This window comes from Phocoena sinus, chromosome 15 (genome assembly GCF_008692025.1).
Source record: "Phocoena sinus isolate mPhoSin1 chromosome 15, mPhoSin1.pri, whole genome shotgun sequence".
In the NCBI taxonomy this organism is placed as follows: Eukaryota; Metazoa; Chordata; class Mammalia; order Artiodactyla; family Phocoenidae; genus Phocoena; species Phocoena sinus.
The window spans coordinates 27,426,758-27,441,103 of record NC_045777.1 but is presented as its reverse complement, the minus strand read 5'-3'; the positions used below and the strand labels follow the sequence as shown (position 1 = coordinate 27,441,103).

The following is a 14,346-nucleotide window of genomic DNA, read 5'->3' as shown; positions in this document are numbered from 1 at the left end:
AATAATCCAGATGAGAGCCAGAGAGCTGGCCTTGAGGATGGCGAGAAGCACTGAGGTACCGGGTGCATTTCCAAGGGTGGATTGACAGGACTGGCTGGTGGCTTGGATTCAGGCTGTGAGGAAAGAGAGGAGTCAAGGATGACTTCAAGGCTTTGGCCGGAGCTGCCACTCTCTCAGGAGTGGGCAGCATAGGAGGGGCAGGTCTGGAAGGGGAGAGGTGGAAAGGAGAACAGTTCGGCATTGAGTTGAGATTCAACATGTAGGTGAATTCAGGTGGAAATCCAAGCCTGGAGCCTGGGAGTGAGATTTGGGAATAGTAGTCCCCACCTAGGTGGCTGTGAAGGTTCACCGAGCTCATGTCTGTGAGGCCCTGAGAACAAGGCCTGGCTCCCAGTGAGTGCTAGTGGAGGTTAACTGTTCTCATCTTCCTGGAAAAGATCCCACCTTTGGCTCCAGCTCCGGCCCTCAGAACCCCCTCCTCACATCCCTCTCAGGGATGGAGACAGAAATTTGTCAAGATGGCTGAGAAATTTCTCATCTCATCTGTAAAATGAAGATAATCATCCACTTTCTCAAGGGATTATCGCGAGGCGCAAATGAGAAATAATGGATTTAAGTGCCCAGCACACAGTAGGTGCTCAGAGCAGTTTCTTTCTTCCCTCCCCAGGCCCTGGTGGTCAGGGAGAAGAGAAGCAAAGTCAGTATCCATCCCAGCTGTTTATTGAAAGGCAAGGGGCGGTGGAAGGGTGCAGAATGGGGAGGGGCAGTAGGGCCTGCTTTGTGGAGGAGGACTGAGGACCCACCCAGGAGGGCTGCCCCCACCCCCATCCCCACCACCTTGAGACTAAAGGGGGAGGGTAGAGGCATGAGCCTTGGGCATCTCTCTCCAGCTGTCTTGGAGCTCCCCCTAGTGGTAGAGAACAGAGATGATGCATCTGGCTGGGGAGCCTGAAGGATGAAGGGGTTGGTGCCTCCAGGAGGGCACATTTGTACAGGGTGAGGTCAGGACCTGTGGGTGATGGTTTCTAGGTGGGTGGACTCGGAGGGGCAAATACATCCCAGTTCTCCTGCCCCCTGGCTCTTAGAGACCATTTACATGCATGTCCAAAGTATCTTCTGAGCCACCTGGGACCATTAGGCATCAGCGTCTCTCTGGGCCGAAACTGTGCCACCCCTGCGGGTCCCCTGGAAGCCAGGAAGGTGTGGGGTCCTGCTCCCAATGTGGAACAAGATCTGTTCCAGGAGTCTACAGACGTGGGTCCGAGTTCCCGCAGACTGTCAGCCTCCCTCCGCCACCTCATCTGTAAACTGGGGTTAATAATCGTTCAGGATGGGGTGGACTGGGGGCTCTGATGCCAAGATGTATAGGAAACATACTGTAAGGAGGAAATGTTTTTGCACCATCCTGGTCCAAGTGAGCATCTTGGACCCATCCTGGGGCCTCCTGGTGCAGCTGACAGAGGGAGGGGTCAGTGGATAAAAATGACCCCACTACCCCTCCGCTTATCTTTGCCTATGGAAGGTAATACTTATATCCTGGGGAGAAATAGAAAGTCATGGAACTCTAGAATCTGGTCCAAACCCTTCATTAATGCAGAGGCAGGAACTGATGGTCTGAAAGGGTAAGGGGTTTGCCCAAGGTCATACAGAGGAAAGAGTGGGGATAGGTTGAGGGAGTTTTCTGCCCCTGAATGGCTTTGGAAAGGAGCGGTGGGTGGGAAGTTTTGGGGTGACTCGGGGAAGGCTGGCATCTTGGAGGACTTAGGGCCCTACCTCTGGGAAGGGGACACAGAGATGTGAGCTCCAGACTTCCTGACCTGGAGTTGGGCTTTCTGGGGGCTTAGATGGAAGGGGCCCCATTGAAAGGGGGAAGTTAGGGAGACAATGAGAAGGATGTGGTGGGGCGGAGGAAGGGTCCAGACCCCAGGCCTGGCTCCTCCTCTGGCCGTGAGGGCAACTCAAAAGTCCCGCTTGGGCTGGATGGTCTGCACAGAGGATTGCCCAAAGTGGCTGGTAGGTGGTGAGAACCAAGACCGGCCACTGGCGTCGTGGAAAATGGGGGACAACTGCTGCTCCAGCTCGTCCCCGAAGACCTCCATGTGGCCATCGGTTTCACTGTCCAAGGGTTCTGCCTTGGGGTCCTGGCTCAGCCAGCCAGTCGTGGCCCAGAACATGCAGATGGCCAGCAAGATCCCGGCTGCCCCGCAGAGCACTGTGCCTGCCAGGCGGCAGGTGCCCAGAGCCTTGTTGTAGTCGGCTGCCCGCTGATCCAACACCAGGAACTCGCCCTCTCCGATGCCCTCCAACTTGGGGGGCACTGCATAGCCAGTGGTCAGGGCTGCCAAACCCAGTAGCAGAAGCAGGGTACCTGAGGATAAGCTGATCTGGAGAGAAGCAGACAGATCGGGAGGCAGTCAGGGTCAGCTGGGGCCCCAGGCCAAGGGATAACCTTGGATCCCAATTGGACTTAAAGGTAACCCCTTGGTCCAACCTTAAAAGACGAGATCATAGACACACCTGTTAGGATCTAATTGACAAGGGCACAAACTATCACGTTCTATTTGAAATCTTGAGGCCTCTGAATTAATTTCCCTTTCAGCTCCCACCTAGCAGTGGACTTCTTCTGCCAGCCTTCAGTCCCCCTGAATCATCATTTGGGTCCCATCTTATCCCCCTGTCCCATCTACCCTCTACCTCTATCCCTCTGTCGGGTTAACTTCTACATATCCCTCAGATCACATGCATCTCAAACCTCACCTCCTCAGGGAAGCCTTCCAGGATGCCCCTGGACTGGGTCAAGTCCCCAGCTCTGCACTCATGCAAACGCTGTGCCCATTTGCTCCTCAGTGCACTCACCTTGGTGCACACCTGGACGTGTACCTTGGTTACTATGTAAGTGATGTCTGTCTGCCTGCTACACTGGACTGAGAGCTGGGAAAGCCATGAGATTAGAGACTGCCTGTTTTGGCTCCCAAGGTGTCTTCCATGCCTAGCGTGGTGTTGGTAACCAGCTGTAGCTGAGCGAATGTTTGCAGAATGACTAAATGAACCACAGCTAGGAGCTCCTCAAAGACAGGGACCACATTGTCTTAAATTCTGTATCCCCAAGATCCTAGCACACTGCTTGGCAATAAGAAGATGCTCAAAAACTTAAAATACGTACTTTCTCCTGGAAGTCTTCCCTGATCACCCCAGGCACTGAGGGCATTTCCTCTCCTGCCATCCTCTGCACACCTGGCCTGAGGTTGTGCATTCCCTGTGCAGGTTGGCACCTCGCCTTCCCACTAGAGCGAAGCCTTTTGAAAGCAGAGAGGAGGGACCCTCTGTCTCAGGCTTCCTTTAGTATTTATCAAAGAGCATTGTAGGGACCCAGCTCACTGCCACTCCCATGCCTTTACTCACATGGTGCTCCCTAACTGACCACTCTCCATGGCTGGTATGGACATTGACTGTTCGTTTCTCTCACATCTTCTACTGTCCTGGCAACAGTCCCCCAGTATATCTTTGGGAAGCCACAGGAAGATTTAAGTGAGGTGAACCCTTCTTCCTGCCAGTCAGCATATACCATCCTTCTGGCCACAATAATTAGCTCAGGGCTGGGCAAGTGACCCAGTCAGAGCCAATGCAATACTTGCCAGGCCTTCTGGAAGTGAAAAGCATTGTTTCTTTTCTGAAAGAAATACTGGTTGAAATTCTGATTTCCCTTGGAAGGTGTGGAGTGAGAGACTGAGGGTCAGCTTGGGAGCAGTCATTTGGAGAACACATGGGGAGAGCCTCAAGCTAATGGGCTGCAAGGATGGGGGTACCACGGGGAGCCTGAAGGAAATCTTGAGTCCTCAGTGTGATGCTTTGAACTGCTGGAGCGAACTTTGCCTGAAGGCCCCCAACCTCTGGTCCCTTCTATAAAATGAGCAATATTTTCCCTTTATTGTTGAAACTCATTTGAGTTGGGTTTCCTCTTGTTTGAACATGCAAGACCCCTAATTGCTACGCAGCCCCTTTTCTTTCTATCCCCTGATCCCACCTCCTCCCTGAAACCACAGGAAATCACAGGAATTGCTCCTCCTTCCACCTTACCTTCCAGCATAGTGAGGGCCAACGTCGGTGAGGGCACAGTACAGGAGGCCCCTCAGGGTCATCGCTGAGGGGGGTACCTGCACAGTCCTCGTAGAAGAGGTGCAGATAGGAGCGGACCCCATACCACTTGCCATCTTCCACGTTGGGGCCTCGGCTGCAGCCACAGGGACGCTCGTAGCTTGGCATCCTGGGTCCCTGTGGGGTAGGCCAGGTGCAGTGGACAGAGGGAGGGGGCAGTGAGGGTTGCCCATGGTGACTCTCCAAGGCCCCCGGAATCTTTGTGCTACTTTCACCTCTCCACCCATTTTAGAGAGCTCACACCCACGGCAGAGCCTGTCCTTCCGGAATCGTGGTCTGAGTAGAGCGCGAATGAGCCAAGGCACTGAGTGCTTAGCCCACAGCCTGGCACTTTGTAGGTGGCAATAAATTGCATGTTTCCTGTGGAGGCCACCCAGTGGCTGGAACTGTGGGTTCTGGAGCCGGACTGTCTGGATTGGAATCCAGGATCACCACTTCCCGGCTGTGTGATGTCAGACAAGTGCTTTCACCTCTCTAAGCCTCAGTTTCCTCATCTGTAAAACACAGCTGATAACCATACCTGCTTTATACAGTTTTGTGTCCGGTGCCAAGAAATGATAGCTTCTGTGACTATTATTACTGTAATTTCTTCATTATTATTTTATCCTGAACTTCTAGAGCCCCATGTCTAGAGTGAGAGCTTCTTATCCCCATCTCCTCTTCAAATCTCTTCCCCTTAATTTCCCTGCCTTTCAAGGTATTCTGGGCTGAAAGTGACACGGTGGACACTCGTCCAATCGGGTGGAGCTCCCCAAGCTGCAAGGTCCTAAAAGATCCCTCCCCAGGGCTGCCCCTCAGAAGGCAACAATCTCCAAGTCCCAAGGAATCTTGACTCCACAGAAGGTGAAAGTCAGGGGTCCTCAGGCTCAACGTTAGATGTCTAAAGAAACCTATCTGAGGACCTTTCTTTTCACAAACGGAGACACTGAGGCCTAGGGAATGGAAGGTCCTTGTGTATCCAAATATCCTTAGGACTGAAAGCAAAGGGGGTGGGGGTTGCTGGGGAAGGACTGGGCTCCCCCCCATCCCATGATGGCCCTCAGTCCCTCTGAGCAGTTTCAAACAAAATGAAGCAATGTGCTTACACTGAAGGATAAGACAAATTTCTAGTCTCCTCTCATTTCCAGATGTGATCCTCAAATCCCTGTGTAGAGAGACTCACCAGCACACAGACACACAGCACAGAGAAACACACACACGCACCAGAGACATACACAGATAGACGCACACACACACAACACCACAGACATATACAGACAGGCACACATATACCACATAGAGACACACAGAGCTAGACACACAGCACAAAGAGACAGACACTCAGACACACCACACACACACACACACACACACACACACACACACACACAGCCACAGTGTGTGTTGGAGGTGATTCTGTGGAGCCACACCAGCACACAGAAGTGCTGCGTTAAAGCCTGTCTATAAATCACAGCTCTCCACAGCCCTCACCCAAAACTCAGGGGGAAAAAGGGAACAGGGGTAAGAGACAATACCCCCCACCCCCACTGACATACAATGGGGAAAGGCAGAGATCAAAAGCCAAAGACAGAGAAAGAAGAGGGCGAGTGGTGGGGGGAAGAGCCGGCGCTCGAGGGAATAGGGGAGGGGGAGGGGTGGGGCTCTGCAGAAGGTGTGGCCAGAGCGGGCACCGCCCCGGGAGATTTCGGCTTCCTCATCCCGGCCGGCGGGGCGGTGGGCATCAGGGCAAAGAACATTAACCGAAGATCCTAGGGGACGGGGCGGGGAGGGAGCTCAGGGATTATAGGCCAGGGTTAGCTCCTCCTCCCGTGCAGCTCACTGTCCCTCTCCTCCAAATATACTTCACCCGATCCTGCTGGCATCGGAGCGGGAAGGTGACCTTGACGCTGCCTCCCCCTCGACCGGGTCCCTCCCCCTCCTTTTAGGGTTGCCGGGAGGCGGACTGGCGGTCTGGGGGAGGGTGGGAGAGGATGCTGAGAGCCCCGGACCAGGGTTGCCAAGGAACTGCTGGGGAGCTGTCCTTAGGCGGGATGGGGGAGGAGCTCCGTGAGAAGGGAGAGGGAAGAGGACGGAGCTACTGGGTCCGAGGGGTGGAGGCTGCGGCGAGGAGGCGAGCGGTGACAGCCACGAGGGCCCGAAGATGGGTGGAATCTCTCGTATTTATGGGGCCTCGCTCAGTTCTCCTTCCCAGACCCCCAGACCCGCGCACTCCAGCGTCCAGTGTAGCTCAGGCCTGAAGGGACGCTGTCTTGGGGGGTGAGGCCAGAGAAATCAGGCCAACTTCCCCCGCCCCCACCGCACACTGTTTCTGAGCCGACCACCAGTTACCCAGTTGAGATTAAGTGCATCCTTTCCCCTAGAGGGAAACTGAGGCAAAGAGGGCCGGGAATGGGTTTTCTGCAGAGGTGGGTGGGGTCTTGTCCTCTGAGGCCTCCACCCAGCCTACCAACCCTGAAGTGTCTCCGGGCGTTGGGCTGGCGAGACCTCTGCCCCTGCTACTTCCCCGAGACCCTACCTCGCAAAGCCCGAGGCACACCAGCGCTGGGGCGCCGCCGTCCCGCCCGAGGCGGGACACGGCCGGGCTGGGGGTTCTCCAGATCCTGGGAGGAGGCGGGGTGGGGGTCGGGCCGAGCGTGGGGCAGGGCTGAGCTCACCTCTCCGTCCGCAGTCTCCGCCGAGCGGGAGCGGGAACGCAAGCAGAGCAGACGCAGGTTGTGTTGGCGCCTGCGCCGCAGTTGGGGGGCGGGGGTGACACGGGTGGGGGGGCGCCGGCGCGCCCTGAGGGCTGGCTCTGCAGATTTCGGACCCCTGCAGGATTGCGAGCCCTGGTCCCCTTCCAAGAGTTCCCTTCTCTCTCTGAGACCCCAGGGCCCTCGCGGGGACCCCATCATATCCCTCGACCCCACCCCCTCATGCAGTCCCTCAAACTCCTCGTCTGACTGTCCCATCACTCCCTCAATCTCCCAACCATTTGACTGAAGACGCTTGACTTCATTGAGCCTTCATTTCTGCACTGTATCCTCTGTTCCTCTCTGGGCCTCCATCCCCCTCATGGAGCCCTCACCCCAGCGTACAAACGCTCATCTACTGGCTGCGCCCCCATCCTCTTCATAGACTCCTGGCTCTCTCGTTGAGCCCCACCTCTCTCCCGCCGGGTCCCTACCAGGAAGTCCCCTCCTGCCTCCATCAGGAGCCCCTTATCTGACTGCAGTCCTCACACTCTCACTGAGTCCCCCATCCTCTCTCCATTCTCTCCCTCTTCGAGCCCCTACCCCTTGCTGAGGATCAGCGCCCCTTATCTTGAGAAGGGAGCTGGAGTTGGAGAGAAGCTGCTGGGAGAGACAAGTCCTTTCCCTTCTGGAAGGATCCTCCCTTGTTCTCTCTCCCAACCTACCCCTAGCTCCGTCCTGGACAGTGTGTCCTCTGGCCCATCTCCCTGGAGAGCCAGCCCTTGCCAGGCAGCTGAGTCTACTTCATTCCTGTGTCGTGTGCCCACCCACAGCCTTGGCTTTGTCCCACGTTCACTCTATGGGCTTGGCAAAGTCACCACACCTCTCCAAGCTTCTTCAGGCACCATTGTGCACACGTGCTTTCGTGCCCTGAGTGTCCGTTCCATCTCTCCTTGGGCTGTGGGCCGGGGACACAGGGATGCATAAACTCTGCAAGGTGGAGACACATCCTGTTCCTTCACTGTTGTATCCCCGAGCCTCACAGGGCACTTGGCATTGAGCAGGCAGCTCAATAAACATCTACTGAGCACAGACTAATAAAAACAGCGAATATAATGCTGAGTGTGAGCAAAGTACTTCTCTAAGTGCTATATACGTACTACAGCCATTTAACCGTGTGTGTGTGTGTGTGTGTGTGTGTGTGTGTGAGAGAGAGAGAGAGAGAGAGAGAGAGAGAGAGGAATTCCTAGAGCTCAAGACTGAAGCCCTCCCATGTGACAGGAGATGAACCTGGAGAGGCAGGCAGACGTGAGACCCTTCAGGGCCTCACAAGCCCAGGTAAGGAGTCTGGACTTCAACCCAAGAGTAGTAGGGAGCCATGGAAGCGTTGTAAAGAGGGGAGGGGTGTGATCTGATCTGCACTCTGAAAAGATCCCTCTGGCTGTCGATCCCTGGGAAGAACAGGATAAAAAGCCCAACGGAGGTAGGAAAGAAATCCGTAAGGAGGCCCCATGTCAGAGATGACGATGTCTTGGCCTAGTGGGCTTGCACAGAAATGAATGGATTCAAGAGTTGTTGCGGGGGAGGGGGGTAAAATGAAGTGCAGGAATAGCAGAAGATTGGAAACAACCTGCAGCAGTTTTAAAACACGGCTGCAAATTCCTTAGCACTTCTCCTGCAGCAAGGTGGGATCTAGGTACCCTCTCTTTGTATCTCGGGTGAGCTGATGACTGCTTCAACCAATAGAGTATGGTGGAAGTGATGCTCTGACTTCCGAGGCCACGACATGAGAGGACAGGCACTCCTCCTGGAACTCTAGCTCTTGGAGACCTGAGGTGCTAATGCAAGAAGTCTGCCTGCCTCGAGGCTGCCATGCTAAGAGAAAGCCAAAATAACATGGAGAACCCACAGAAGTCACCACCATCCCAACTGAGCTTGGCCTTCGAGCTATCCCAGTTCAAGCATCAGACAAGGGAACAAAGAAGCAACCAGGTGATTCTACTCCACATCTGTTAGAATCAGCTTCAGCTCCGACGATATGAGAGAGGGGATGGCTGAGGTTGGGGAGGTGATGGGAAGGGATGAGGTCGAATGTATAGGTGGATGGTCTGGCATTGAGCCAGCAGCATAGGAAAGATCAAGTACCCTCTGAGACCTGGGGAAGGAGAGGAGGAGGGCCACTGAGAAGAGATGCAGGTTGGTGTTTGTGAGTTGAACTCTGGAGTTAGATCCGGATTTATGTAAGCAGCCACTCTCTGCTTACATGAGCTCAATGCTCTGAGCCTCAGTTTCCCTAACTGTAAAATAGAGATAATATCAGCAATCGTGTCTCAAAGGGGTTATAAGAGTGAAATGAGGTGTGTATATAAAACACTTAGCAAAGCACCCGGAACAGAATAAGAACTCAATACACTATTGTCATTGTTACTACTATCTTTATTGTTTATGGGTGAGGAGGGTAGGAAGTTGAGTGACACGAAACGCGTTAAACTGAATGTTCTTGAGGAAAACAAGAGGCGTTATCAGTTAAGAAAGAGGAAGGTTTGGGGGGGGGTATAGCTCCAGGGTAGAGCATTTGACCGCCAAAATAGAAAGGTTTTAGTTCAACACCCTTTCAAAGGGTGGTGAAGCAGACACAAAGGCCACATATTCTATGATTCCATATATATGAAATATCCAGGCTCAGAAAATCCATAAAGACAGAAAGCAGACTAGCGGTTCCTGGGGCTGCGTTAAGGGAGGAATGGGGAGTGACTGCTTGATGGGCTTCCTTCTGGGGTGATGGAGGCATTCCAGCACTAGATGGTGGTGATGGTTGCCCGACGTTATGAATGTACCAAATGCTGCTAGTGATAAATTTCATGTTACGTCTATTTTACCATAATTTTTTAAAGAGTGGTAAAGATTTGGAACACTCAGTAATAATGATGATGAGGATGGCGATGGATATCACTTACTGAGAATTTATTACGTGCCAGGATAATTTGACTTCTCAATAATCTTATGAGATAGGAGCTCTGATAATCCCCATTTTACAGATGACAAACCCTGGGTTTGGGAAGGTAAGTCACTTGCCCAAGGCCTGCCGCAACGTGACAGAAGCTGAATTTGCTCTGATGGCTCTGAGGCTATGATCTGTGGAGACAGGGGTCTGCATAGCTGTGACTTTTTTGGGCAGTGTCAGGAGACCTGGGAGAGAAGAAGAAGGCTTCTGGTACCCCAGCTCCTGGCGAGGCAGAGGAGAGGGTGATGGGTGATGCAGAGAGCAAGGGAGAGAGCAGTTCCCATGATGGACCTCACGATGGATCCTGGCTTGTTGGGGAAGGATGCCAAGGCAGCCCAGGCGGGGAGCAGATGGATCTGGAGAAGACTCAGGGAATCCAGACTGAAGAGCTCAATGCAGTCTAAAAATAAGTGGATGGGAAGGAAGGGAGTCTGAGGTCAGAATGTGGGATCCTGTAGTTAAAGATTTTAGATGTGCAAACTCGTAAGAGATGAGAAGGTCTAAGCCAGTACCATCCAATAGAAGTTTCTGCAAAGATGGAAGTGTTCTGTATCTGTGTTGCCTATACTGGCGCCACTTGCCACATTTGGCTATTAAGCATTTGAAATGTGGCTACAGGGACTTCCCTGGGGGTCCAGTGGTTAAGACTCTGCGCTCCCAATGTAGGGGGCACGGGTTCAATCCCTGGTCGGGGAACTAGGATCCCTCATGCCATGCAGCATGGCCAAAAAAAAAAAGAAAAGAAAAGAAAAAGAAAGAAATGTGGCTATTGCAACTAAGGAACCGAATTCTAAATTTTATATAATTTTAATTACTCTAAATTTAATTTTAAATAGCCACATGTGACTAGGGGTCACCATATTGGTCAACCAAGTGTCAGTGGTACAAATCTTGTTGCCAGGGCCCTACTTTGGGCATGACTACTGCCATCTCAGACCCCCACATCCATCCCCATCCCCCCAGTGCTTTTGCCCTGCCCCTAGTGGTCTCTTCTCTACATGGCAGCCACGATGATCCTTTAAACTGTGAGTCAGATTCTCTCATTCCTCTGCTCAAAACCCTCCATGGCATCTCATCTTACTCCAGGTAAAAGGGAAAGACTGGTGGGTTAAAGATGGCCACAAGGGACTTCCCTGGTGGCGCAGTGGTTGAGAGTCCGCCTGCCGATGCAGGGGACACGGGTTCGCGCCCCGGTTCGGGAAGATCCCACATGCCGCGGAGCGGCTGGGCCTGTGAGCCATGGCTGCTGAGCCTGCGCGTCCGGAGCCTGTGCTCCGCAACGGGAGAGGCCACAGCAGTGAGAGGCCCGCGTACCGCAAAAAAAAAAAAAGATGGCCACACACTCTTTGTCACTCTGCTCCTCCTCATCTGAGCTGACCCAGCAACTGCTTTAACCAATAGAATGGGGTGAAAGTAATGCCGTGCCAGCTCTGGACCTGGCTTTCAAGAGGACCAGCTTTCCCCGCATTGTGGAACACTCACTTGTGGAATTCTCTCTCTTGGACCCCAGTCCCCATGCAGAAGAAGCCCAGGACACACGGAGAGGCCACATGTAGATGCTCCAGTCGACAGCCCCAGCCAAACTTGCAGCTCACAGCTAGCACCAGCTATTGTATTGGGCAGCATCACGTGAGTGAGTCATCTTGAATGTTCCAGCCCACTTGAGCCCCCAGGTGACGTCACATGAACAGAAGAACCATCCCACCGGATCCCATAAACCCACAGAATCTTGCAAGACAATAAAATGGTGTTGCTATAAGGTATACTTTGTGAGATTGTTTGCTATGCAGCAGTAGATATGCTAAACCAGTCCTTACTGTGGCCTCTAATTGCCCTTCCCCCACAACCTTACTTCCCTCCTTGATCTTATCTCTTCCATTCCCTCACTTGCTGGACTCCAGCCACACTGGCCCCCTTGCTTTTCCTTGAATGAACCCAGCACAGTGGGCAAACTCCTACCTCAAGTCTTCGGAGCCTTTGCACATGTTTGCTTCTCTGCCTCTCTTTCTTTTCTCTGGATATCTGTATAGCTAATTTCTGGCTTTATTCAGATCTCTGCCCATATGTCAACTTACCAAAGAGGTTTTATTGCATCACTGTGATAGAGACATACACCGCTCACCAAATTTCTATGTGCTCCACACTGGAGGTTAGACAAAGCCATGGGATTTGTTCTGGCCAATGAGCTATGAGCAGAGTGAGTGATGCATGTCACTTCTGGGCCAAAGCATTTGTTCTGGTTGTTATTATATAACAAACCAACCCAAAACTTAGTGACTTAAAACAAAAATGATCATTATTTTGCTCACAAATCTGCAACTGGCAGGCCTCAGTGGGAAGTCTGCACCACTTAGCATCGCCTGGGGTGACTTGACGGGGGGCTGGAAAGAGCCACTCCCAGGATGGCTTGCTGAAATTGCTGGCAAGCTGGTAATGGCTGCCAGGTGGGAGCTCACCTGGGTCTGAGGACCAGGGGCCTCAGTTCTTCTCCTTGTAGGACCTTCCACAGTTTCTCAAGCTTCCTTGCAGCCTGGTGGCTGGATCCCAAGAATGAGTATTCCAGGAAAGAAGAGGTGAAAGCTACAAGTTTCTCAAGGCTAGAGTCTAGAAGGTGGCTCAGTGTCACTTCTACTCTATTCTTTCAGTCACAGAGGCCAGATTTGAGAAGAGGAGACATACTCCCCACTCTCAGTAGGAGAAATGTTAAATAATGTGGCGGCCGTGTTTTAGAACTGCTAGAGCATTTAAGAGCTGGTGCATGACCCTCCAGTTATCTTTCCTCCTGCCGTGACGATTGTGGAGGCTACGTGTTGACATGGTAGAATCAGAAGATGGAGGTAGATGGGATTGCTGAGTCTCTGAGTGGAGAAAGCTGCTTTGGAGCGTCACAATATCAGAATATGTTTAAGTAAAAAATAAGCCTTTACTATGTCAACCTGCTGATATTTCAGAGTTAATTTGTTACTATGTCATAATCCAGCCTATTCTGACTGATTAAGAAATTGGTACCAGAAGTAGGGTACTTACCAAAACCAAAGTGTGTGTCACTGCCTTAGTGGTTGGGGCCACAGGCAGGGCAGCTGGCAATCCTTGTTCTACAGAACCAAAACATTTAGTAACACTTTTACTGCAGTAACTTGGGAAGCTGACTACAGGGGTGCCTTTGGCTGCATTTATTTGAATATTCAAGAGTGAGATGAGCTCAGAAGAGAATGGGCTGGGCTTCCCTGGTGGAGCAGTGGTTAAGAATCCGCCTGCCGATGCAGGGGACACGGGTTCGAGCCTTCGTCCAGGAAGATCCCACATGCTGCGGAGCAACTAAGCCCATACACCACAACTACTGAGCCTGCACTCTAGAGCCCATGAACCACAACTGCTGAGCCCACGTGCCACAGCTGCTGGGCCCACGTGCCACAGCTACTGAAGCCCGTGCGCCTAGAGGCTGTGCTCTGCAACAAGAGAAGCCACCGCAATGAGAAACCTTCATGCCGCAACAAAGAGTAGCCTCCAGTCTCAGCAACTAGAGGAAACCCGCATGCAGCAGTGAAGACCCAATGCAGCCAGAGATTAAATAAATGAATAAATAAATAAATTTATATAAGAGAAAGACAGTGCCTTCTATTAAAAAAAAAAAGAAGAGAATAGGCTGATTTGCAAACAGAAATAAAAGGAAACAGAGTTCAGAAATTTAGATTCTTGCAGAGTTGGAAAATTCTAATGCTTCTAGACCCCAAATGGAAAGAAATGAGCTTTAAAGAGGTGTGAGCACAGTAGAATCTATTAATTCATTAAAATGTTTCAGGGCATAGATTAAGTTAAGGGCCTTCACACCCATTTAAAAAAACTTCTCTGTTGATTAAAGTATCTTGGGCTAAAGTTAATTAGAGTAAGAGATTGAATTTTTCTTTTTTTTTTTTAAAGATTGAATTTTTAAAGGGTTTGGATGAAAACACTCTGTAAAACTTCTCCGATGGACAACATGGTTGAGGGCCAAGATCATATAAAGGGTGTGGCTTTACCACCTAATTATTCCTGAGAGCTGCCATTCAATCAAGAGAGCTCTTTGGAAATGGAGACACAGACGTAGAGAACAAACGTATGGATACCAAGGGGATAAGGGGGGTGGGGGTGGGATGAACTGGGAGATTGGGATTGACACTATGTATGAAGCAGATAACTAATGAGAACCTACTGTATAGCACAGGGAACTCTACTCAGTGCTCTGTGGTGACCTAAATGAGCAGGAAATCCAAAAAAGAGGGGATACATGTACACATATAGCTGATTCACTTTGTCGTACAGTATAAACTAACACACTATTGTAAAGCAACTACACTCCAATAAGAATAAATAAAATAAAGTAAAATAGGTAATCAACAAGGAACTACTGTATAGCAAGGGAGGTCTACTCAACAGTCTGTAATAACCTATATAAGAAAAGAATCCTAAGATGAATACATATATATGTATAAGTGAAAAAGATTCTCACAAACATTGTATATCACTGCTACTCCAATA

At 51.5% G+C, this 14,346-nt stretch overlaps 1 protein-coding gene across 1 annotated transcript; it reads right to left on the bottom strand.

Annotated features, from left to right (window-relative positions):
- Positions 1-838: 838 nt before the first annotated feature.
- Positions 839-4,799, bottom strand: NRSN2 (neurensin 2). The gene is made up of 2 exons (XM_032605859.1): positions 4,078-4,799; positions 839-2,384 (listed from the first exon to the last, which is right to left on the bottom strand). Exons 1-2 carry the CDS (start codon positions 4,261-4,263, stop codon positions 1,959-1,961), a joined length of 612 nt encoding a protein of 203 aa, XP_032461750.1. The 5' UTR covers positions 4,264-4,799; the 3' UTR covers positions 839-1,958.
- Positions 4,800-14,346: the final 9,547 nt, after the last annotated feature.

What these genes read in the sequence shown, in the direction of transcription:
- NRSN2 (XM_032605859.1), bottom strand. Translation starts at nt 4,263, where the DNA reads ATGCCAAGCTACGAGCGTCCCTGTGGCTGCAGCCGAGGCCCCAACGTG. An exon ending in GGCCCTCACTATGCTGGAAG is followed by an intron (nt 2,385 to 4,077) that starts GTAAGGTGGAAG and finishes GCTTCTCTCCAG; the next exon opens with ATCAGCTTATCCTCAGGTAC.